The sequence below is a fragment of the Trachurus trachurus genome, assembly GCF_905171665.1.
Source record: "Trachurus trachurus genome assembly, chromosome: 3".
NCBI lineage: Eukaryota > Metazoa > Chordata > Actinopteri > Carangiformes > Carangidae > Trachurus > Trachurus trachurus.
In genome coordinates this window covers 11,955,286-11,981,033 of record NC_139893.1, presented here as the reverse complement: position 1 = coordinate 11,981,033, position 25,748 = coordinate 11,955,286, and the positions used below count along the sequence as shown (strand labels likewise).

The 25,748-nt window shown below is 42.0% G+C and overlaps 2 protein-coding genes across 3 annotated transcripts in view; both read left to right on the top strand.

Moving 5' to 3' along the window:
- The window catches only part of tcf12 (transcription factor 12), a 91,411-nt gene extending 77,138 nt beyond the window's left edge, over positions 1-14,273 (top strand). Inside the window, exons 14-21 of the mRNA XM_084000691.1 lie at positions 2,007-2,080; positions 4,141-4,212; positions 4,709-4,900; positions 8,306-8,420; positions 8,526-8,688; positions 9,667-9,896; positions 10,144-10,297; positions 11,668-14,273. Coding sequence (XP_083856817.1) covers positions 2,007-2,080; positions 4,141-4,212; positions 4,709-4,900; positions 8,306-8,420; positions 8,526-8,688; positions 9,667-9,896; positions 10,144-10,286 — 989 coding nt within the window. The 3' untranslated portion in view covers positions 10,287-10,297; positions 11,668-14,273. The remainder of the gene's footprint in view (positions 1-2,006; positions 2,081-4,140; positions 4,213-4,708; positions 4,901-8,305; positions 8,421-8,525; positions 8,689-9,666; positions 9,897-10,143; positions 10,298-11,667) is intronic.
- A 5,654-nt stretch (positions 14,274-19,927) lies between these two features.
- The window catches only part of cgnl1 (cingulin-like 1), a 31,328-nt gene continuing 25,507 nt past the window's right edge, over positions 19,928-25,748 (top strand). The window contains exons 1-3 of one of the 2 annotated variants that reach the window (XM_083994631.1): positions 19,928-20,119; positions 22,636-24,259; positions 25,062-25,156. In XM_083994631.1, the coding sequence (XP_083850757.1) occupies positions 22,661-24,259; positions 25,062-25,156 (1,694 nt within the window). In that variant the 5' untranslated portion in view covers positions 19,928-20,119; positions 22,636-22,660. Of the gene's footprint in view, positions 20,120-22,635; positions 24,272-25,061; positions 25,157-25,748 lie in introns of both variants that reach the window. The other variant, XM_083994630.1, reaches the window with a different exon arrangement.

The following is a 25,748-nucleotide window of genomic DNA, read 5'->3' as shown; positions in this document are numbered from 1 at the left end:
GTGCACGTGGGGACCAGAGCCCCGGGCTAATTTTTCATAGCCGGCAGCCAGCGAAGAGGCTCGTGTGGAGTATCTGTCTCATTCACCTGGGAGAAAGCTGAGGCAGAGCAGAGACTTTTTCATTTCCTCTTTCAAAGTCACTTTTAATAGCCTGTTAATTAAAGTCGGCTTTTTCCAGGACTATGTGTGCAAGGGAACATGAAAACTCAAGTATCGAAGACCGCAGAGGTTTAGTGAGATATTTCATTGGAATGAATCAATGGAAAACTTTTATAGTTTCCTGAGCTTGGGGGTGGAGGTGCGGCTTTTGCATTTGCAAAAGAAAACATACAGTAATTGTCTTGCTGTCTCTCGCTTTCTCTCTTTCTCATACAGTGTTTCACTGTGTATTTGAACAGAACACAGAGGCCTTGATTTGTGAAAACAGACGCTGAGCAATTAGTGGTTTTGCTCGTCTCGTCACAGATGAGACTCTGAATGTCATCCTACACTTTGTAGCTTTCAAACAACTCTTTATATTAACAATGAAAACAATTTGATCGCATTTAACTTCCCCCCTCCAGGCCACACTGCTATTAAATGGTTTCCCCTTGTCTGTATTTTTCTTTGCCTTGCTATTGGGAGAAGTGGATGTACACAGTACCCAAAATGAGATTTGAGAATCATGCTAAATGATAGATAACCAGAACAAAGTCTCCATCAGTAGATTGTGCCGCAGCGAGCTCCATTTACCAGGATGTAGGTTTGGCCTCCGTCCACCATAATGGACACCAGAAGAAGAGCAGCGAGAGCTCCGAGCTGGAAACGGCCCACAGACATCCTATCCTGTGAATTACAGGGAAGGTTCATTATTGTCAAATTCCATTAAGGTTATTTGATTGCGTAATGCATTGCCTCCTGTTGCACATGGCAGGCAGGTTAGTTAGATGATTGGGACTCAGAAAGAGGACAGAGAGCAATGTTGTACTGGATCTGGAAATGTGATGAGCAGATGTGGATTCCTTCTCCTTTGCTCTAATTTACACCAGATCAAATCAGCTTGATTTGCTTTCCTGTACTTTCCTCTTTTTCGTTTTTTTCTTTTTGGCTCAGACAAGCATATATATATAATCCACTGTGAAATTCTTCCAGCCCAAGGTAAATTATAATCTCTAGTACAGGGTATCTTATATTTCTTTGTATTTAGTTTACATAATTTAATTGCATGATTTTTCATGTCTGTGCCAAAGCAGATTAGGCCCAACTGGATGTATTAGTACAAATGAAGAGCTGGTGCTCAGATGTTTCCAGATGTGAATCTTGTGAAATACATGCAGACAAACCAAACCGACTGTACAGCGCCAGTCAAAAGGTGTTTGACTGACAACAACCTAACGAGGAAGATAACTCAGCAATGCTCGTGAACATAGCGGAATAGGAAGAGCTTGATTGAACCCAGATGCTCGAAATATTTCCTTCATCAAATACCCTGATGAAGGCCATGTGCCGAAACCCCGTTCCACCTCGCTGCATTTTTGATCACGCCGATGTGTTTCTAGAGCCTCGAACGTTCCAGAGCAAATTAAAGTGTGGGGGGAAAATGAGTGTTAAAAATCATATTTGTCAGCGTCCATATTGTCTCCCAGCCTCTGTCTCAGCTATATGCGTTTTTTTTTTTAATGTGCAGATGCAGCGAACATTTCACAGAGTGGAAGTGGGCGTTAGATGAACTCTCCGCTGGCTCATGTGTCAGGATGCAGTCCAGCCATCAGGAAGTGATGCAGTTAAGCCCCTCGGAGATAAAAATATCTCATATAGAACAACAAGAAACCAGAAAATCAGGATGTCAGTGCCTGCACGGCATTTAATGTGTGTCAGTTAGCTTTTTTTTTTATTCGGTGTACTGTACTGAACCCAGTGGGGCAGGAAACATCCATCAGCCAGGTTGATATGTACTGTAAGCGAATCAGAGGATTTCTACTGTAATGTTGACTTTGGCCGCGTCTCTTCTCTTGTCTCTTCGTCAGGTACCAACCAGTGGCCCCGCACCAGTGGACACACCCCCTCCTCTCCAAATTATGAGAACTCCCTTCACTCGCTGGTAAGCTCCTCGTCCACCTCTCATCCCTCCACTGGGCGCAAGATATGATGGATGCTCACTTTAGCTACGTTAACCCATGGAGGGCCCAGCTAGCGTTACAGCCAGATTCCTGTCTGACAAATGTTTTTTGCCGAGGAAGATGGTGGTGGTGGTGGTGGGGGGGTAGAGAGGGATAACCAAACCGAACAATACCTGTCCCTTGGGGGGCTTGCCATCTGTCCCCTACTCCGTGGGCCAGGACGGAGATGACAGTTGGGGGATGGGTTCAGTTAAGGGGGCTTGTGTGGGCCTGGCAGCTGTTTTGCTGAACCACATCTCCGGGATTCCTTTGCTGCCACGCGCGCTCAGCCACAGATCACCTTTCATCTGGCCTGCCACCTGATGCATGCCGTGTATTTTACATTCCCTGCTGTAATAATGCAAAAGTACAGGAACAGCTTTCCATGATTGTTATTATTATTATTTTTTTTTTTTAATGCAAATCAATACAGAAAAGCTAAGGAAAAAGGAAACAAAGCATGACCGTGATTAAAGCCAAGTGTGTTGTCATTGATCGACCTGGAAGCCTGATGTATTTGTGTTTAATCATTTAAGAAAGTGAGACACTACAAGCTGAAAAACCTGCCTTTCATTTCTTTAAGTATAGAACATGACTTGAATCAGTCCGGCTGCAGTCTTATTATCACCAAGTTCCCTTCAATCAGCCAAATTGTATGTGAAGAGGACATTGGATATGGTCGTGACTCATGGAGACGTTTCCTCCCACGCTGCCACAACCTTTGTTTTGTATCTTCATGGCCACCAAAGATAAGTCGCAGGACAATTGAAGGTGACCATTAAAGTGAATAGTGTCACATAACCTGAACATTAGCTGCTGTTTAACACCACGTGAAAACAACTGTAAGGGGGAAATTGAGGACTACACTATTATATAATATTGTATGTATTGTGGCTGACCTGCAGTAAATGGCAGCAGCCTTTTAGCGTCTGATTCACAGATGCTTCAGATATTTCAGCGGTGAAAGGACAGAACCAGTTGGTCCAGCCTGATATCATCTTGCAGGCTGTTTGACAACCTGCGGGCTATAATGGAAAAACTGAGTAACCCCTCCGTCTTGAACTTGGACTGCATGACTGAAAGTATTTATTTTCAGTTTTTATTCAAACAGCATTTCGTTTGAATATCAAACATATTTCAGAACTGAAGCTTTGAAACAATCACTTAGACAAAACTGTACACAATGATGAAGAAACTGAACCAAACAAAATAATTGACTCTGTTATATGCTCAAACTTTCTGCCAAATCAGAACTTGTTTTTAAAACAAGTTCTGATTTTCTGTACCTGGGAATTGGGTGTTTTGAAATAAAAGCATGCATCACAGTTTCTCGGTAGTTGAGTCAAAACTGTTCATGACATTGTAAGGCCCTGTTAATTTTCTAGGAGAGTGATAAATAACCGTGGAAGAAGGCGAGTTCAAGATTAGATTACAGACAAAATGATAGATCTTGTGAGTGGACCGGTTCATTGACATCAGTTTAGAATAAGACTTATGTAATATCAGAATTAGCCGATTATGATAATCCACAAATCTGTCTGGTAACTGGCTGCTTGCTTCATATTACTTAGATTTACTGAAAAGTACATCTCGATTTAATGAATATAACAATTCAGAGGGATAATCTGCCGTGTATTTATATCACTCAGTGAATACTGGTCAGCGGAGAACACAGGTTTGGACAACAAAGACTTTTACGTAATAAAAAGCACAAAGCACTGCAGCCAGTGGTGTAAAAGTGCTTTGTACTGTTGTGATTGTAACGTTATAGTTGTGACCAGTGATGCAGTAATGACTGTTAATATGCAAACAACAAAACATTTTCACGCCTACAGACTGGATGGTCAGACGCTCTGTGCCTCCTTCAGAAATCCCACTCTTCTTTTCTGTGTGTGCTTTGCAAAAACAATTTCAATCCTCAGTGTGTTTCCAGTATTTATAGATACTGACCTTTTTTTTTTTTTTTTTATAATCCTGTCTTATTCTTATTTGACTTTGCCAGAAAAACAGAGTTCATCAGCAGTTACATGAGCATCTTCAAGATGCCATGTCTTTCTTAAAGGATGTCTGCGAGGTATACTTCAAATAGAGCCTTTACTCATTACGTCTTCCATACATACTGTACTTTGCGTTTCTTATATTGTTTTCTCTCACATGCTCGACTTGCACTCTACCTTCCTCACAGTGAAATGCAGTTTCATTTTTCTTGCCTTTGTTGCCATGTTGTCATATTATGTTGTTGGTTTTTAGCTGTTCCAGCTTGCAGTAATCATCTTAAATTAGTCGACTGTAAATTAGTGCATGTGTCTGTTACTCAGTTAAGATAAATAATGATGACTTTTAAAACTCAAGCTGAAATAGCTCAATTGATCCTGCATTTGAATTGCCTTCTTTATCTTATGTTTCAGATGTTTGTAGTTTTTTATTTTCCTTCTTTTCACATCCACACCATAAAATCAGTGTTTTCAATTTTGGCCCTAATGTGCTTATACTAAGCTGCTCTGTCCTCCTTTTCCTCTCTTCTCCCTCTCCCTAACCCCTTCGCTCCTCAATCCCTCTGGTCCTCCCAGTCTCGAATGGAGGATCGTCTGGACAGATTGGATGATGCAATCCTTGTTCTGAGGAACCATGCAGTGGGCTCCACGGCCAGTCTGCCTGGCGACATCCACAGTCTGCTGGGACAGGCGCAAAACGGGCCAATAGCAGCCATCGGAGCCAACTTCCCCGCATCTGCATTGGTCCCGAGTCGGACAGCAGCGATGGTATGAGAACTTCACACAAAGTATTTCGATGTTCAGTTTTCTGTGTAATGATCTGCAGAGTGTTTATATCACTCTAGGACGATGCTGGTCAGTGGAGAATGCAACAAAGACATTTATTCCAACTCAGACATAATAAAAAACACAAAGCTCTGTAGCCAGAGGTGTGAAAGTGAATAAACATTAGTGACCAGTTATGAGGTAATGGTTGGTAACAAAACATTTAAATGCCTACAGACTGGATGGTCAGACGCTCTGCGCCTCCTTCCAAAATCCCACCCTTCTTTTCTGTGTGTGCTTTACAAAAACAATCTCTATCCCCAGTGTGTTTCCAGTATTTACAGATACTGATCTCTCTCTCTTTTTTTTTATAATCCTGTCTTATTCTTATTTGACTTTGCCAGAAAAACAGAGTTCATCAGCAGTTACATGAGCATCTCCATCTTAAAGGATGTCTGCGAGGATAGAGCCTATACAGTCTTGCATATATAATTTGCGTTTCTTTTGTAGTTTTCTTGACTTGCACAGTGAAATGCAGTTTCATTTTTCTGGTCTTTGTTGCCATGTTGTCTCTCTGGCTATTCCAGCTAAAAAATGTTGCAGAGAGCGTGGGATAAAACACACTTCTTTGGTGTATTCCTACACTTGTATTACGTTTTTTTAAACTTCCCCACAGACGAAGCCTCGCCCACCTGTTTGAAACAGGTCTGCTGCCATGTGTAAAAACTAGACATTTTCCACACATGAACAGTTGAATTTATCCTAACATATTTTCCATAAGCGTAATGGCTGGCCGAAGGCTCACCCTCCTCCTGAGAGCGGCTGTATACACAGGGGTGAGAGAGAAATGAGAAAAACAGGCGTAATGGAGTGAAGTTGTATGCTTTGTAGAAAGTGTTTGTGTGTTGCACTCTTTTTACAGTTAAAGTCAAAGCCCTTTGAGACGCAGGGGAATGCAGGTCTCCGTATAAATCATGATGTGTTCGCCCATCCTCCATCCGAGGTATTTCATTTTAAAGAGCCAAGAGATTTAAAGACATCTGCAGTGGAAATTAAAATCAGGAGATACTGTATGTCCAACTGTAATCTGGAGGTGTTTGGAAATAATTAGGTTCATATACACAAAAAAATCCTGTTGCATTCGAGATCAAATGGAAAGATGAGCATTATGCTTTTTTTTATTCCCTCATCTAAAGTCTGTTAAACTGATGTAAATTACCTGATGTTATTTACCTATAGTTAAGATTAAATTAGATGATAACTTCACATACAGACCTGTGATCCTATACTGTTTTACTGTTTTTCAAAATTTTACAAAAATAATTCTATTAAGATACTTATTAGGTTTTAATTGGATATTAGTGAGCAATACTGTACAATAACCATTTTATTTGTGCTGCAACTAACTATTTTGTTTATTGGCAATTAATTATTCAGACTTTAGGCTCTCAGAAATGAGACAGTGTCCTCAGGCTTATGATGATGTCTTTAAATCGCTTGTCTTCTTGTGGAAGATGAGCTGGAAAGTGACACATTTTTGCTTCTAAACTGATAAATGATGAATGAACTCAGAATATCTGTTGATCATTCCTTCATCTATCTAATCGATCTGATTGACAATTTATCATACTAACGTCTCCCTCTGACACAAACACATTGCATGAAGATACTTTCTTGTGATGCCCAATTTAGTGCAACAAAAAAACGACAGATTTGTTTCATGTTTTGATTTTTGTTTTGACATCGTCGTGTTTATTCTTCCGCCGGAATATTTCCCGGTGTCTTGTTGGCATGATCATCAAAGCCGAGCCGCATTTTGATCCCACTTCTTATCAGGATTTTTTTTATTTTTTTTATGTCCCTCTCTGCTCCATGATCTCAGATCTCCATTGCCAACATGAATTTATTTTAGAAGCAGTTAAAGGTTTTAGTTTGTTTTGGGCAGCGTGTTTTCTGTCTGTGGTTGGTTTCACTTTGATGCTGTTGGATCTCTCCGACTCCGAGTAGCTTGTTTTGTCCCCAAACAAGAATTTTTCTGTGGTTGTCAGAGGAGCTCAGTTTGATGTATTTGTTACACAGAGCGCTCGGTTGTGGCCATGATTCTGACCGACTGCGACTGGGAGATAGAACATATTGTGTCTGCACTAACACAGCACTTCCTGTGTGGGAAGAGGTCCCCTCGGCCAGGGCTCACCAAGCCTCGGCACGGCACAGCCACAGGCTTTTTACTCCGGCCTCTACCCCCTTCCTCCCCTTTTCATCACTTCTTTTTAACAACCCAGGAAATCTGAATCGTTGGAAACGTGTGTCTGAACCCGCGGCCTCCACCCAAATAGAGGTCCTCAGCTGTATGGTAATCAGGCCCAGCCATGAAAATGGCAGCGTTCTTTTCTTGCCAGAACCCCGGCTTCCCTCCTCCTCCGCCAGACAAAGAGTTGTTTGGACACCTGTTGAGAGCACAGCAAAGATTAGCGTAGCGCCGAGGAAAGGGGAGGGTCTCGGGGTGGCGGGGGTTAACAGAGGCCAACAGTGACTGAGGATCACATTCCTCAAGAAAAAGGGGGGGGGGGGGATCATCATCATACCCTCCACCCTCGGTGACGATGTCCCCGCCTCTCCGTGGTTCTTCTCAGGAGGGAAATCAAATAGCATGAGAACATGTGGTAAACCTCAGGAAGGAGCGACTCTGTGGTGCAACGTGGTGGGAGCTGCTGACCATTTTCATGTTGTGAATGTGGACAAAACTGTCGAGTGGGTTCGGCTTGACATCTTATAAAACAGAGCACAGACAGATTTGTCTCACTTTAGACATGAGAAACAGACTCAGCTCTCAGTTGTGGTTCCACAGAGCTACGACCGAACGTCACATCAGTGAGCAGTGAAATATAACATTACATGAACAAGGACAAATAAAGAGGTTTTTAACATTGTGTCGTAAAGTAGGTCATTTTTTTGAACATACTGTTACCCAGATGTCTTTTAGTTATGTCTATTTGGTTGTGCACAACACACTAACGGTGACACAAATCACTAAAGCACCCCCCAGTGTTGGGAGTTATAGATTTAAATTACTCACCAGTCACTGAACGTTTCATGTGAATAGTCAGACCTGGCTGTAAAAAACATCCAATCACAATTTCATCAAATTTTTAAAAGCTATTAACTGGGATTTAACATTTATTTATTATGGATGTTACATAATAAAACATTTTATTTTTAAATCCTTGACCTGTGTGGATGAACCGCAGCTCCCTCATGGCCACTTGTCAAGGTTATTTCTCCTGTTTGGAGCCACAGGATCTCGCCTTTGTGCCCCCTCTCTGTCGTCCAAAGGAATTGTTTTATGCACCGTCTCCAGAGTGCGTCTGCTTCCTTTTCTTCACATGTTCCTTCCTGTCTGTGTTGCAGCAGGGTGGTGCCCACGCCGACGACGCTGCCAGCCTGAACAACAGCCATGGAGGCCTGCCCAGCGCCGGCTCCACATCCACCGCAGAGCTCAACCACCAATTGGAAACATTCAGAGGTCTGGTGCATGACACACACAGTCGTATTGGACTCTGGTTTCACATGGATCGGTTTATTTGTTATTATGTCTCATCTTTATGCTTCATTCGTCATTTTTCAACAGGTCTTGCTTCGAGCCTGGCCAGCCAGATTCCTTCTGCCCTGGAGCTGAAGGTGGAGAAACAGGACAAAGACGACATGAACGACAGCCTCACCAACGACGACAAGTCTGATGACGAGAGCGACAGAAGAGACATGAAGACACCCAGAAGCGGCACACGAACAAGGTGCAAACACACAACATATTTAAGAAAAGTGAAACAGTTTAGAGTTTATTCATATTCATAAAAACATTGGGGGAAAAAAAGGGGAAATTAAAGCAGAAGTGAGTGATATATTTGTGTTAATATAAGTCTTAAATAGTTATATCTTCCGACAGCAATCACTTACATAGAGTGTTTGGTCTGAAACACGGGTCTCTCAGTCCCTCTGCTCTGCTCTGAGCCGAAGAGAAAACATTTATCGTATCCTACAGTTTTTATCCAATGAGGAGAGAGAACGGCATGCAGGGCTGTGTGTGCAGCCAAGGAACGCCGTGAATGTGGTGACGTAGCGACGAGGACTGTTATGGTGCGTTCAAGGAAACTCGTATTTTTCCAACCGTGAAGTGGTACCAGTTCGATCTGGTACGAGTTCACCGGTCGGAAGTTACGAGTGGCCGTTATAGTGACTTTCACCGGTAAAACAGGTCGGAAAAACACGAGTGGGTTGCCTGGAACGCTACAAAGTCGTAAGTTGTGACTTGAAGCTGTAATTTACGATTTCAAAAGCCTGCCTGGAACGCAGCATTAGCGAAAACGACCGGACCACTCACTTCTGCTTTAAGTCCAAATTTTTGGACTAATACTGTTCTTTTTGAAATAGAGTCAGATTCAGAATACTTTATTAATCCCAATTTCTCAACCCATTACATAATAAATAGAAGATATAATAAAGACAATGACAATAAATTCAGCAATCTACAATCAGCATCAGCTCCAACCGGTCACACAGAGTAAAAAAGCAAGATGCCAGAACCAAGATCAGTGGATTACGTGTCATGCATTTTGTGCATTTAACAGCCTTATGACCGAAGGAATAAAATTAGTTGCATAACAATAATTATTATTTTTCATAAACTTATTTTACTTTCAGTCAAAGAGTGTAGTAAAGACTCCCGTGCTCCTTGGTTTCAACTAATGTTTGATCCGTTCACGCACATTCAGCATCACCGAGGATGAGGATCTGAATCCGGAGCAGAAGGCTGAACGAGAGCGCGAGAGGAGGATGGCCAACAACGCCCGCGAACGCCTGAGGGTGCGAGACATCAACGAGGCCTTCAAGGAGCTGGGCCGCATGTGCCAGCTGCACCTGAAGAGCGAGAAGCCCCAGACTAAGCTGCTCATCCTGCACCAGGCTGTGGCTGTCATACTGAGCTTGGAGCAGCAAGTCAGAGGTCAGTGTCTGTCCAGCTAATGAAAGCTTTGTCCCCGCGTTGATGCTGTTGAACTGAAATGTCAGCGTTACGTCACATCGAATCAATACTGATCCCTCAGAAATGGCCAACGTATTCACAGACAGTAATACTCCTGGATGAGATAGTTTACTTAATGTCACATCCACTCTGCAGTCAAAGCTAGCACTATTTGTTTCCAAAGAAAAGTGACACAGAGTTTTGATTTGATGTCTGTCTGGCTGCACAGAGAGGAATCTGAACCCCAAAGCCGCCTGCCTTAAGAGACGGGAGGAGGAGAAAGTGTCCGGGGGCTCCGGCGACGCCCAGCAAGGCCACACGGGGGTTCATCCAGGCCTGACTGACACATCCAACCCCATGGGCCACCTCTGAGTAGCAGACAGGTACTGTACTCTCACTCTCTTATAGTGTTGTCACGATACCAACATTTTGGTACCGGTATCGGTACCAACATGTTTTTCGATACTATTCGGTACTTTTCCAAATAAAAACACAAAAAATGTCATTATTGGCTTTATTTTAATAGAAAATCTTAGAACTATAATATATGCATGCAGGATTAACATTGAAATGTCCTCCTTTTCTCCTAAGTTAAAACATGAGTGGTCTGTTTAAAAATGAATATCAACTTGTTTTATTTGCATTAGCCTATTTGAGGTCTGAAAACACTGCATCTTTTTTTGTTATTTTGTCCAGTTGTAATTTTTGGGAGAAATTGTTATCAGTAGTTTATAGAATGAAACACAAACGGCGCAAAATGAAAGTACCGGTCCCATCTAAGCGCAGTATAGTACCATTTTAAATGTGTCAGTATCCCGGTACCAATCTAGTACCGGTATACCGAACAACCCTACTCTCTTATCATAACTTTCCTAAGCCCTGCTCTCAATATTGATTAATCTGAGGTCTCAAATAATTAGTTAACTCATCATCTGAGGATCTGAGGCAGGAAAAGTTGGTATCTACTTTTGTCTTTTCTCGAAACCTGATGGATTTTTTTTGCATCTCTTTCAAATAATGGATTTTTGTTCACAAGTTAAAGAGACCCCGAGGAGTTTGCTTTTGGTTCTAAAAGAGTCTCATATTAATGTGGATGAATCTACGTTACCCAAACTTGTTAATGGGTCCATTTTCAATAAATATATCGTTTTGTCTTTATAGTTATTTTGATATTATTATTTAGTGGTCGACTCGCCCGGCGGGTCATGGGAATAATGCCGCCAGATCGCTAGTTGGCATCGTTTATGGTCGGAACTACGACGGTATCTGATCATCTTCGAACCTCCGACTTTCGTTCTTGATTAATGAAAACATTCTTGGCAAATGTTTTCGCTTTCGTCCGTCTTGCACCGGTCCAAGAATTTCACCGTGTGCGCGGAGGCTCATGGGAAATGTAGTGTGAAAACACTTAGCTTTCCAAAACTCCCTTTAAGTCTTTCTTTTACTGAAAAGCACAACAGTAACAAAAATAAGAGGATTTAATTTGTCGGACTGGTTGTTACAGCTTGTTCTTGGAGATTATCACCACATAATGTTGCTATACAGTAATTGTGGCAGAACTTCATCTTCACCATCACAGATTACGTTTACATTCAAAAAGCAGAATAATATCATTGTTGACAAGTTACTGACTTAACAGATCAAGTCTTGAACTGAAAGTACAGATTTATTTTTATTTATTTAGTTTCTTTATTTTTTGATTTTCAACAATATCGATCACCTCTCATGTGTCTCCCTCTCTTTCCCTCTCCAGATCAACGTGATCCAGATCATTTCTGTCCCGTTTTGAGTCGGTGACCTTGCTTCCCAGTGACAGACAGGACTCACAGATTGTGACACCAATTGGAGGAGACAGACCACTCGAAGCAAAACCACGAGACTAACACAATCCAATCCTAAGACTGAGGAGGAGCCGAGCATCCAGCTCCCTGTGACCAGTTTCCATCTGCAAATTTCTCCCCACAAAGAAAAAAAAAAATCTTCAGCACATATCACTGTCTGCAAGAAGTGTGTTGCTTCTGAACAATCAGAGACTTCGCAATCTCCTCGAACCACATGTGGAAATTGCCTTGTGCCTAAACTGAATTGACGAATGCATTGTAACAGCAATTGTTTTTGTTTGTCTGTTTCTGTTTTTTCTATTTATTATTTTATTGAGCTATAAAGTGTATGTCTAAAGGGAAAGTTAAGCAAATTCAAAGAAAAGTATGCGGCTTTTCAGTGGATCTATAGTTTGCTAGTGTCACCATTAAAACTGAGCACTCCACCCTGCGAGATCTTTGGCGAGACCGAGACGAGGGGAAATATTTGGGCACTGAAAAGATTGAGATTAATTTATTGGCCAGTTTAGAGTAATATTTATAACCCCAACTGAAAATAATCATTCGGTGTTAGATCTGAAAGACTAAAGCACCCCAATTTTTTTTTATTTTTAAAGAAGATATATTATTTATATTTATATTTTATTCATTCTGCCACTGGCCACACCTGTTACCAAAACTACCTAATGTTTGTTTCTGCGTAGTTTAGATTTGTTTCCGTGCTACTGACCAGTGGAATAAAAGGCCCAAGTACGTTAGCATCAACAATATTGTCTACATAGGTGACAAGACGAGTGACAAACTGTAGCTTTACTGAAAGCTCACATTTAGTTGTGTTCTTTATTTCCTCGGTAGTTGAGCAGTGAAAACACAGAGAGCAAACTGTTTGCAAACCTTAGCATTCCCTACATATTTTTAGTGTCTTAACTAAAGGAAAAGTGGACTTTACTGCCCCTCGGTTCCTTTGCCATATAGTGTTAAATGTAAGCAGTGACTTTTTTTTTTGTTTTTAGCCTCTTGACAGTTACATGCTCCTGACGTCAGCACAGAAGTGGCTTGTGATTTTTATTTTGTCATTTTACTGCCACCAGCTATTCGGAGATTGCTTAAAGAAGAAGTAGTTTGAAATGAAAAAGGAAAAAGGAAAAAAAAAAAAAAAAAAAAAACGACGACCACACTTTCTCTTGGCCTGATGAAGTTACCACTTTTTCAATTTTCTTTCTGTTAATATATCAAGACCTTCAATTTCAAAAAAACAGTTACTCTAAGTAAAACTTAGTTATGCTTATTTGTGTTGTAACAAGTCCTTTCTTTAGGCTTCCAGCATTACAATGTCCAGTTTCAGTCAGCAGAGAGAACCTCTAAGTTATTTTTTCAACAATGTTTTCATGCAAGCCGTGATATACTCAATACAGTAAGCCAGACTAGATATTTCATGGATATCGTAGCACAATAATGAACAAAAGCAGTTAACAGGATTTTTTTTTAATGTTTCAAGACATATGCTCATGGTTTTATTTTGTTTTTCCCTATCAGTGTGCATGCTTTATGTTTTCTCCTTTTTATCAAGTCTTCAGTCTTAAGACTTGCTTTATATTCCATTTATTTCTTTGTATATTGTCTTCTATCATCATCTACACCTTAAACAAGGCTGCCACATTCAGAATGAGTATTCTGTACAAAAAGGGACTTAAATTAGAATAAAGGATGCCACGACAAGAGTTTACATAAAAAAATTATGTTTCAACAGCTTTGTTTTAATGAGAAAGAAAACAAACCCAAACGGTTTCTGTGTATTCTCTGACTGAATGTGGCCTTGTTCTTCATTTCAGTATTCATGAGCTTGTATTCATGTTGGCAGACTTTGATTAAGGGTATAATGTACGTCACTTCCTGCTCTCTAAGTTTCATTTTTAAATTTCCTGTCCTTCCTATATGTCTTTGCTCTTCTGTTTGCCAAGTTAGACTTGCTGTACTCCCAGATGCTTTCCCTTGTATAATATATGAAAAAAAGAAAATCAAAGTTAAAAAAAAACAAAAAACATTTGGCTTATTTTTCACTGTAGTTAGTCTTTTATACAATAATACTGTAAGAATATTTCTTGAATTCTAAATATTACTCTTTCTAGATTTTTGAAAGCAAAAGTTTTGAGTAAAAAGTTTCTTACTTTATTTTACTATATTAGATAGTAAAATGTACGGTTATTTACCATAACCTGTCCATTATTACAAAAAAAATGTACAAATGGCATCTCAAGAACATAGACGAATTGTTGCTCGTAGTCTAGTTCTTAAAAAGGCTTCGTACGAGCTCCAAATCCCTAAAAGTGCGACCTCCATCCTACTCTCCAGAGTCCATTGTTGATTGATTAAAGATTTGTTCTTGTGTCAAATGAAAAAGGTATTGTCGATGCACACGAAAAGGAAAAAAAACAAACAAGCAAACAAAGAAAAAAAAAAACACACAGCAACGAGAATTTGAATTTTCTGTCTTTTTCAGCAGAAAACAACAATGTATATAACATTTATGTTGCAATAAATGTGCCATCTTTTTTTAAACTCAGTTGTATGTGCATTTATTTGTGTCACTGAGCGAACATGTTTGTTTCTGTTTCTTCTCCATATTTACATTCTCTCCTCTCCATAAAGTTTTATTTTATGAAAAGGCACAGGGACGTGGAGAGAGCTCAGAAACATGGGGGTTCATTTAGACTTCCTTATTGTTCTTTTTTCTTTTCTTAATTTGTTTGTTTATTTGTTTTTTAAGACGTTTCTACAGTGGATTTAGGCCAAATGAGTGTTTTATAGTATGTAACTCATTTTTGAAAATAATGCCAGTGGACCATTGTAGTCTGTATGAAAAGTACTATGAATATATGTTTCTATTTTTAATAAAGTGTGATAGCAGCGTACTGTACATGTGCCATGCCTCTACTTTATTTTTTACATTTACGTAGATTCATGCAGCATGAAGAAAAGGAGAGAGAAGCTTTGTATGAAAAGCCATTCCAGCAAAAATGCATGAATATTTATCAACAGGATACATAAAATTCATATTTGGGAACACATTTTTTAATGTTTGAATATGTATTAACTAATTATTCTGATGTGGACACTGGACAGTGTAAAATAGAAGTTGATTGTAAAATGCATGAGCAAAAAAAGACAAGATGCTTATAAAGAAATGGATGAACTGAAAACAAGAGTGCTGGAATGAAATAATAACCGATGCAGGCATTATGAAAAGTAGACACGTAATTGTATTTTCTAATAAATGTTTCTGGTGGTAGCGGTATTTGCTAATGAATCCCAAAAGTGTTGTGAAATGCTGCTCTAAACCCGGACGACCGACGCTTGTGCTGTAAATCTCCGACCGTGTACATCTGCACAAAATTATCCTCTTGCAGATGCGAGCATGAGAGTACTCATCACTTCCTGAGAGGTCTGATCCCAATTCAATTTTCTGACAGAGGTGACACTCAGAGGAAAACTGCTGACTGCTGTTCTGTCTGTGGTGGGCTCAGTGAAGCAGCGTAAATCATGACTGTCATCTCTCACTATTCCCTGCAGGGAGGAACAGAAGAGATGTGAGTGAATTGGGCTGATGGTGGTGGTGGTGGTGGAGCTGCTGCTGCATGTTTTCTGTAGGAGTGGGACCACCAAGTCTGAAGCCTGACTTCCTGTCATGGCTGCTGGGCCAAATGACAAAAAGTCCTTGGCTTGCATCCTTGAAGCCTTCTGCTCCTTCTGCTCCACACAGTGAGATCGTCTTCTTCCTCCCTCATACTCCCAGGATGAACGATGCTGCTCCAAACATGCTTCATCTCCTTCTCTCTCTGCTTTGGTTTTTTGCAGTTTCAAAATTCAAGTCTTTATTGTTTTGTTTTGTTTTGTTTTTATAGCCAATTGGAGCGTGCACATGACACAAAAAACATCAGTAGATAATATAATACATTGTAAAAACTGAAAAATCAACAGTCATTAAAAATAATGGAATTATAAATGAATAGATGAGCACTCCCATGAGACACTCTGTTGTATATATCTGCTGCTGCTATAGCCCCTAACCCTTTTACAGCACGGTTACAAATACAAATCGTGAACTAAGCTTTACTTACGACAGCGATAAATGTGCAATTTTTTTGTCAAGCTGAAGCTGATGTAACTAGTAAAGCATTGGTCTTACTTCCTGAGATAAAATCCAGTCTAAGATTAACCCCACTTTCTCTTATTCTTTTGCTCTGACATCATTTTTTTTTGGTTTCTTCCGCCATGACGAACATGCAGAGAATAGTGAGTTAGATAGTTTCTTAGCTAGGCCAGAGGTGTGAGAATCTGACCTGTTGCCGTAAAGTGATGAGTTCTCGTGACAGCGTGCTTATGGGCAGTGTTAGATCCCAGTAACGGACCTTTACTGGTCTCCTTACTGGACCACCTCTCCATTTAAAGGGGACATAGGCCTATTATGGAAATAGCTGTGATTTTCAGTGTCTCGAGGTTGAAATCCATTTGGCTCTCGGCCGGCCAACGGCCGCACCGCTCCAAATATGGCAAGTAGAATCCAACATGGCGCGGTTCTAACCCCCGTAGTAGCGGCACAAAACAGACTCCTCCAAACCAATGGGTGACGTCACGGACGCTACGTCCATTCTTTTTACAGTCTATGATCGGTACTGGTAGAGGGGGCGGGGTGAGCAGTGGCTCATTTACATTTAAAGGGACAGCCACTGAAACCAGCAGTTCTGAACAGGGCTGTTTTGACCAAAAGAAAAGAGCTGTGATGTTCGATCCTTGGGGTATTTTGACCGAAGCATGTCACAGACACGTCTTTAAGACACCTGGGAAGTATTTTAATTTGTGGAAAAGGGGCATAATATGTCTCCTTTAAAGGGTCAGAGTCTTCAGTATGAGGAAATATATAATCCAACAGTAGGCCTATTCCTTAAGACTTGTTGTTGCGGTGGGGAAACTTGCCTACAGTACAGTAGCTTCTCATTGCCTTCATCCAGACGTCTACGTCCCCACTCTACCCCAGCAGCACAGCCACCGCTGGCAGAGGAGCCCAGCCAGCCAGGATCAGCTCCCTGGCACCACTGTTAACAGCAGCTTTCCTCCAATGATCTGGGCTCTGGTTAGGTTGCTACGTTATATTCAATGGCCTAGAAAATAAGCCTTAGAGATCTGTTAAAACATAATAAACAAGTGGACACAAAACTAGGATAACCTTCAAGAACCTCAAGAATGTTAAATGCTAACTTTTCCATCATGGACAAAGCCGATGTTACATACCAGGCCAGCAGGGGATGCTGTGTTGATAGCAGGTGTTCTCCCTGTCAAAAGTCAATAAAACATAAAAATGATTTCGAAACTATTATTTAAAGCTAAAATATTTGCATAGTTTTGCTTTAAAACAGTACGTACATGCTCATACAGCATGTTTAGTTTACTGATCATCGAGCTCAGAGTTTGTTCTGTACAAAATGACCTCATGTGTTCGGCCTCAGACAAAACAAATCGGGGATCTTCCAGAGTTACACTCAAGTTCAGATCGGTGGCAGTTGCTCATTCAGATGAATCAACGTTTCCTCTGGTGATACAGAGCCGGAGTTTCATACTGTGACGACTCACAATCACTATTGGAGTCACTGTTATCAGTAAAGCAACAGAAACAGGACGGTGAAATATGTCTGTGTGGAAATGAAGAAAATGAAAACAACATGCTCTAAGGATGATTCAATCTTTTGCTGAGCTTCTTCTCAGTACCACTGCAGTGTTGCACCTACAAGTTTGTTGATTTACTTTGTCGTAGGAGGCTGCTGTGACTCTAAATCTCCACTACTATAAGTCCTTTACTTTGACAAGTTGTTTTCTGCACACCAGTTCATTATCTAAAGTTATTTGCATCCACTAATGTGCTATCAACAGCTCACATTTTCAGCGGTGGCTCCTGCCAGATTCACTGCTCTGACATGAACCATCACAGCAATGGAGCAGATTAAATCAAGTGAGCCAAATATGAGCATCTGTGACATCTCTGCTCCCTGTCACTTCGGTTTCCTGCAGCCTTTTCTTGCAGTATAATCAGGATAAGGCCAAAGCTGTGGACTGAGCATGCCCAGAGGTCCCAGCTGTGGCACCTCAGCAGAGAACAGAGCTCCCATTGTGTGCTGCTGTAACCCAACGCAGTGGCACAGAGCTCAGATTAAAGGCTGTGGTGCTGCGCCGTCTCTCTGCGGACACAAATATAAACAGTGGGCGACTACAAAGGCGAAGGGGCAGCTGAGGCCTTCAGTTTAATGTAGTTTATGCCACAGTGGTAAGAGCTACACAAGGAAACCTACAGAGTGTACGTCAGAGTGAACGCCACAGTGCTGTTACTCCAGGAACTGCAACATCTGGAAACTGAAAACTTTGCACACTGTAAAATTGGAGAGGAAACAATCAACAAAGAATTACTATAATTTATTTTGTTAACTAATATATTAATACCATACATTCATATGCGGTTATTATGTTTATTAATCAAACATTTATTCCACAATGTATGTACAGTCTAGGGCTATTTGTATACAAGTTGCATCTCTCTCTCTCTCTCTCTCTCTCTCTCTCTCTCTCTCTCTCTCTCTCTCTCTCTCTCTCTCTCTATCTATCTATCTATCTATCTATCTATCTATCTATCTATCTATCTATCTATCTATCTATCTATCTATCTATCTATCTATCTATCCATCCATCCATCCATCCATCCATCCATCCATCCATCCATCCATCCATCCAATCTCAAACCATTAATTAACAAAGCAAATAACTCAAAAAAATGATGGGTTAAGACCTATTTTGTACCAAAATAATTTAGTTTTCATAATTGAATAAAAAAAGGACAAAACTTAATCAACTAATTCATTGTATTTCCTCGACATAGGCTATTACGTAACTTTAATAGTTTTTTTTCCTAAAGATTTTTAGTTCTATGAGACATTTTACATGTATGCCTACAGTATGTGTGAGAATATCTATACACAGTACTATACAGACGCATCAGTGAATCCACAGTATCACTGAACTGAGTAGTCCTACAGTATTCCTGCTGCTACCTGTTTATTTATTATTCATCATTGCTCTGTGTTTTTTTTTTTTTTTTTTCACTTAGGACTCTTCATATATTCATTTAACACATGCTTGGCCCACCACAGGACTCAGACTACGTCTCCAGAGTCTCAGTCTTTCCAACATGCCTCAGCACAACTCCCCTCCTGTTCTCATCACACTGCAGACCTGGACCCCCACCACACCTGTGCATCACAGAGGATGCTCATCTGTGGTGATGCGTTCACTGCACTATCTGTGTGACATGCTCATACATGCATGCACCAGTGGGTACCACCAGCACAGATGCTCATTAACTCCCCACTCTCAGGTCAGCTGCCTATCCACTAGATGACGCTCTCGCTTTTTAAAGACATGCAGCTGCAAATCGCATTTATGCAGAGTGCAAATGATTAATCTTATATAGAGGGTTGGAGGCGAAGCAACACATGTATTTAATTCTCCCAGGGCGTTAAATTATTCAAGAAAACATTAGTTTCTTCAAGCAGTTATTATCCCTTATGAACTTAGGCTACAGCGTGTAGGACTTGTTGATTTAAAGTCCCAAGATTTTTCTCAAACGTTTTTAACATGATGCTTTTGGCTTTTTTTTTCCTGTAATAATTTGCACAAGATTATGATTATACTATCACTTGGGTCTGCTCATGTACTTTTCCCCTCTTGCTTTCTTATTACATTTTTTTTAAATGCAAAAACACTGGCTCATATCTCAAAATGCATTATCTCGTTTTTTTTTTCAGTTTGTGAAGTTTTCCATCTTTTTTTCTTTCTTTTTCAGGATTTTGGCCAAACTTCTAGCAAACACAAAACAAAAGATTTATTTATGTTCTAATTTAATCCTAATGTTTATTGAAGTTAATTGTTTTCTCTTATGAAATCCTGGGTGAGTGTCAGGTCCAAGCCTACAGCGCCTACCCAGAATCCTGCTGCGGTGAACCGAGCCGAGCTGAACCGAGGCCTGCAGGAGTCCTGGGCGGATCGCGGGGGTCTGAGCGGTGGGAGCTGGTCCTGGACCTGGTTCAGGGCTGGATGGGCGGTGCTGGTGGATGCAGGAGGCGGGGCGGCCTCCGGAGGTCGGCCGTCCCTCTCAAACTGTCCTACTCCCTCTGTCTGTCTTCAGAAAACAACACAGGGACCAAATAAGTTAGCCAACTTGTGGTGTGTGAGCACTTTGCTCAACACTTCAACCTTTTTATTTTTTTTATTTCCAAAATATTTTTAAACAAACGTGGAAAAAAAAAACCTGCGATAAGTGAAACGAGTGAGAAAACGACGCCGGTGAGTAACGAGTCAACTGTGTTCATTGTAGATGTGCTGCTGCAGTCCGCTGAGGGAGCGTTTACAGCCATTAAACTCCAAAACAGGCGAAAATTTCAACATTTAAAGCCAAACATGGACAATTTAACCACGATATGAAGTCACATTAACGAAGTGACTGGTTGAAGTCGGAAAGTCGTGATGAAAACTGTAGTTTTACAGTAAATCTCAGGCTGGTGGTGCGTTTGATGCCACCTGTTGCACTGAGCTGCGATGTAAATGATCCAGAAACTGCGTCAACTCAAAACGCCGCTGTTCCTCACGTTAACTTACATGCTACTTTAAACGGAGATTGTATTACTAAAATGTGTTTGTACTTAGTAATTAGCGCATGTTTTGGGTGATTTTTCTTTTTTAAATTATGTGTTTTAGCCACATTTGCTCCTGTACGCTCACGTTGCATTCACCTGCCTGCTCCACATCAGCTCAACAGATTATGTAACTTCATGTTTTCCTCCAGTGTAAATCGTCTTGACTGATTTACTTCACCTTTCACCTTCACTTTCTCAAGGTTTTGGTCTCTATTGATTTTCTTTCTTTCTTAAAGGTGGAGATAAAGACATAGACAGAGTCAGGAGAAAACAAACCCCACTTCTCATGATGAGTTTAATATCTTTTAAGTCTCCTCTCGGCTCAGATCAAAGTCAGGGCCTCTGACCCGTGCTCAGTGATGACCCCTCTGCCCTGGCTGCAGCATAGGGGTCAGTGAATGCAGCATGGTGACTGGACTCAGTGAGGGTTTCCTGCCTTTGCAGTAAAAAATACAATGCAATGGAAGAAGTTGCACACTTGTCAGAGCCCTTGTGTGTCAGATGCATGTGAAACTGCGGATTAAAGGGTCTATTGTGTTGTCCTACAGTAGGCGTCCTCCTGGGCAGGACACTCTACCTGGGCCCTGTATGGTTTTTTTTCTTCTCCCGGTGGAGACTGAAGCTGACTAATTCTGACTAATTGAAGCACCAGGTCCAGCCAGTCATGAAAGTCGATTTGTCAAACCCAACTGGAGTTGAATTATCCTCACGTTGTGCCTGAAACAAAGACAACGTCTCTCTCTTAAGTTGATATACTTCGATTAAATAAGGAAGAGGAAGAAACCACAGCAGTTGCATTTTTACTGAGAAACTTGATCCTGAGGCAAACAGCTGAACAATTTACTAATGGGAAGTTGGGAACCCAGAAATCTTCCATACTGATGAATACCCTTGTTTGATAAACACCTACATATTGTCATTAAGCTGTCCTGCTCATTGATTTACATTTTGAAACTCTGCCCACAATGCAACCTAATACAGAGAAAAATGTGTGTCAGTTGACAAATCTGTATCTCCTCAAGATGAATATCACCAAACCCTGGTTGGTGGTGTTTTCTGAAGAGGTTATCGGTTGACTTTACCTGTTTCACCCCAGTGTGATACATCCTGCTTTTGCCATTGTTGTCAGTCTTATCAGCGGCCCTTCTTCCAGGCCCATCTCAGCCTGCGTCTCTATTGTCACATGAGGTAGAATAGGACACTATCAGTATGGCAAACAGGAACCTGTTGATGTTGAAAGGCCATTGTCCAATAAGACACATGGTGGTGGCTGCTGATGGCTTTGTCTTCACCGGCATCCCAGGCATAAATGTGTCTGATGAACATATTAAGGGCTTATCTAGATATTTATACACAGTTTGGTATTTATTACCATCTGCGTTCCCACGATCTGTTTGCAATTTTACAACAATTATAAATGTGACAAAATAACAAATAACAAATAACATGTTGTAGTTCTCCATTCATGACATTTCCCATCCTGTTTGACATATATTCTCTGTCATGCATCCTGTCATTTTCTCATGCTACACCAATTAGTCACTCACCTATGAGGCCTTTATAGAGATTATGTTGTTGTCTTTGTCGTTAAAAAGGTATGTGGCTGAAACTGAGTCATATATTTCTGCAGTACTATATGGTTCTGATAAATTATAGGCAATTAAGAGTTTGGTCTCCTTTTTTTTCTCTTCAGTTTATTCCAAACCAGACCACAATAGACACAATTCAACAAGAACAACCAGACAAAACAAACAATAAACACTAACATATTATAAATACAGTAACAGTACAGTAAGAAAATAACAATACCTGGCTTGAAAAGGGGATGGGTGAAGCATAGCTTTTAAATTTCCATCCCCCGTTTACATACATATAGACACATAAAAACACAATCAAGACACACATGACAACAAATAATAAAAAAACATAAATTTAACGTTTGGTCTCCTTTGGTCAGAGCATATTAGCCGAACCTCCATGGAGAGAAAACAGAGCATTAGGAATGCAAAACAAGAAAAGAAAATGAAAGCAGATGCCAAAATTAAATGTAGCATTTAGGATTTAATGTTTCATTAGAGGTTGATTGTGGAACTGGGAAACATTTAGTTGATATTATTGTTAGTGTCTCATCTCTGATTGTCTGTCTGAATATTTTTGCTTGCACAGGTGGGCCACCTGATCTGTTTTCCTGATGGATTCGTACAGAGTGACCGGCGTTCCTAACAGCGGACCACAGCGTGTCTACACGCAGCCGCCCCGCTCCTCCAGGCCTCACAGTAATGGAGCCGGTTCATACGGTCTCAGCATTCGCGTCCAGGGCATCGATGGACACCCCTACGTAGTCCTCAACAACCAGGACCGCGCTCCTCAGCCCTACAGCGACCCCAACAGCAATGGGTACATTGACACAGAGGGCTCGTTCATTGAGAACTACCAGGAGTATGACTTCCGAGGGAGCAAGGAGGCCGGGTCCACCAGCCCCTTCATGGAGTACAGGTCTCAGAATATGATGCATCACACCGTTCCTCAAAACGGTGTCACAGATGCACAAGGGAAGAAACCATCCAGCCTTCTGAACTTCCAGAAGCACCCAGAGATCCTGCAGCCGTACGATCCAGAGACCAACTCCCTCAGCCTTGACAGTCTCCGCAACCCGCCTTCGAGGCCTCTGCCTGCCGCCCAAACCGGACAAGACCCCCAGAGTTTCCCCTCCAGAGCTGCCGGAGCTCCACCGTCTCGTGCCGGCTCGTCAAGCCTGGATCGAAACAGACCGACCGCGCCGCAAGAGAGAAGGCAACCTCCGGCGCCACACGGCCTTGAGAGTGAGACTGCTCCTCCGAAGCCAAAGTCGCTGCCTCAGCCTGCTGCCCAGGTCTCTCCGCCTCCGACCAGGCCACAGCCTCAAACGCCGCAGCCGCAGTCCAGGCCTCGTCTCGCCAACCTGAATCCACCTCAGTCCAAGCCGGCCTCGAAGACCAACCAGCAGTCGGTGCCTCCGCCCCAGCCGCAGCCGCCGCCGTCCGCTCTGTCAAGCCCCACAAGTGAGCAGAGCAAGACCTCGTGCAGATCCCCCAGTTCTATGAGCAGCGCCAACTCCAGCCTCGAGCGCGCCCGCCGCGAGCCCGACGTCCTGCCGTTACGCAGGACCGACTCCAGCGGCCCGGTGCTTCATTCCTCTTCCCGTTCGCGCCACTCCTCCTCGTCCTCCTCCTCTAAGGCCCTGGTGGATGAGCAGATGGAGGCCCTGTACGCAGACACCATCAACCGCCACGAGAACCGTCGCTACATCCCTTTCCTCCCCGGTTCGGGCAGAGACATCGACACGGGCTCCATACCCGGCGTCGACGAGCTCATTGAGAAGTTTGACGGTAAGGACGGCAGCCACCAGCGCAGGGGGAGGGCAGGGCGCCGAAACAGGATCAATCTAGAGGACAGGAAACGCTCTCGCAGCGTGGACAGCGCTCTCGGTCTGCGAGGTGGCTCCGGTTACACGAATGAGTTCAGCAGCAACCGAGGTTCATCGATGGAGCATGTCCTGCGGCCGTCGCAGTTGCGGCTGCAGAGAACGGCCAGCAGTCAGGACACCGTCAGCAGCGCACCCGGCTCCCCACAGAGCACCATCTCTAAAGGTCTGGGCTACATCCAGGGCTACAAAAAGCCACAGACTCGCTCCTCGTCTTTGCCGTTCAAGAGTAAAGAGAACGAGGACAGCGCCTCCTCATCTGGAAAGACATCGATGTCAACGTCACTGTCAAAGCCTTCGTCTGGAGACAAGAAGCCCAGTACAGAGGTAGATGCCCAGGTAAAAAGAGAGAGATGTATGATTAGAAAATCTGTTTCAAAGGGATAGTTCAACATTTTGGCAAATTTGCCCATTGCCGTAATCCTTATAGTTTTAGGAGTAGGTTCGTTACCTTTATTGCAAGCTGTTTTTAGAACGGCGGAGCAGAGCCACTAATGGGATTTCTTGGTTTCCCAAACTCTTGGTTCATCAAACTCATCCAACAACTCCAAAACGCTCTGGTGGACAAGTTGTGACCTGCACATTCACCACGCTATGATATAATAACGTAACGTTACGAGACAGAGTTGTTTTAGAGGCAAATGCAGAGACTGTTTGCTGAAAACCTTCCCCCGATGAGAACGTGCATCAGCGGTTTTGCATGAATTTACCTCTAAAACAACTCTGTCTCATAACATTATGTTATGTATCTCATAGCGTGGTGAATGTGCAGGTCACAGCTTGTCCACAAGAGCGTTTTGGAGTTGTTGGATTGTGTATTTGATGAGTTTGATGAGGGAAACCAAGAAATCCCATTAGCCTCCGTAGCGTAGCTCTGAGCAGCTCACGGCTCTGCTCTGCCGTTCTAAAAATAGCTTGCACCGACAATTAAAGGTAACGAACCTACTGCTAACACTAGATTATGGCAATGGGCCAATTTGCCAAAATGTTGAACTATCCCTTTAACTTCTGCTTCATTTAACTCCAATGTTGTCATATTGTCTGCACAGTCTTTCCAGAATGAAAATGTGTGAGAGAACACGCTTTTTGTGCTTTGTCAAGACCTCTCTTTAATTTCCTGTCTCATCAGACGACACCTGATCTCCTGAAAGGTCAGCAGGAGCTTTCACAACAAACAAATGAGGAGACAGCAAAACAAATTTTGTTCAGTTACCTAAAGGATGGGTGAGTTATCTTGACTTCTCTGCTCTTATCAATGTTCTTTTTTTATTTTTTATCTTTCTTTACTCATACCAGTAAAAATGTGCTGTGAAAACATTACGGTCTTAAATCCTCGGCTGTCAGCTGAATCATGAACCAAGTGTTTTGTTCCCAGTACTGACGCCTCAAACCAACATGTTGCACCATATGGCAATGCATTAGGAAGGGAGAGACTTGTGTGGGAGCATATAAGTGGTTTTTATCATAGCTCGACTGTTTGTGATAAAAGTGAAGGAATGTGCTCCTCACACGCCCCCCCCCCCCCTCCTCTTCCCATCCAGGCTGTGAGTGATCCAGCTGTCTGGGGTGTGTTTTCTTGCTGAATCCCACTTTCTCTGCTTTCTTTTAAGCTGCAGCGTGAACGTTGTGTTTGTTTCTGTAATCAGACACCCGCTGCCCGTCAAGGGAAGGCACGTTGGGTCAAAAGGTTAAATTCAGTTTAGGTTTTAGAGAAGCCATATTGGAAGGTGGTTTATTTTGTGCATGCCATACAGTCTTTTATTCAAGCTATTAAGTCTTTAAGTGAAACTGGGGCTCTGCAGTAGTTGCACTACTT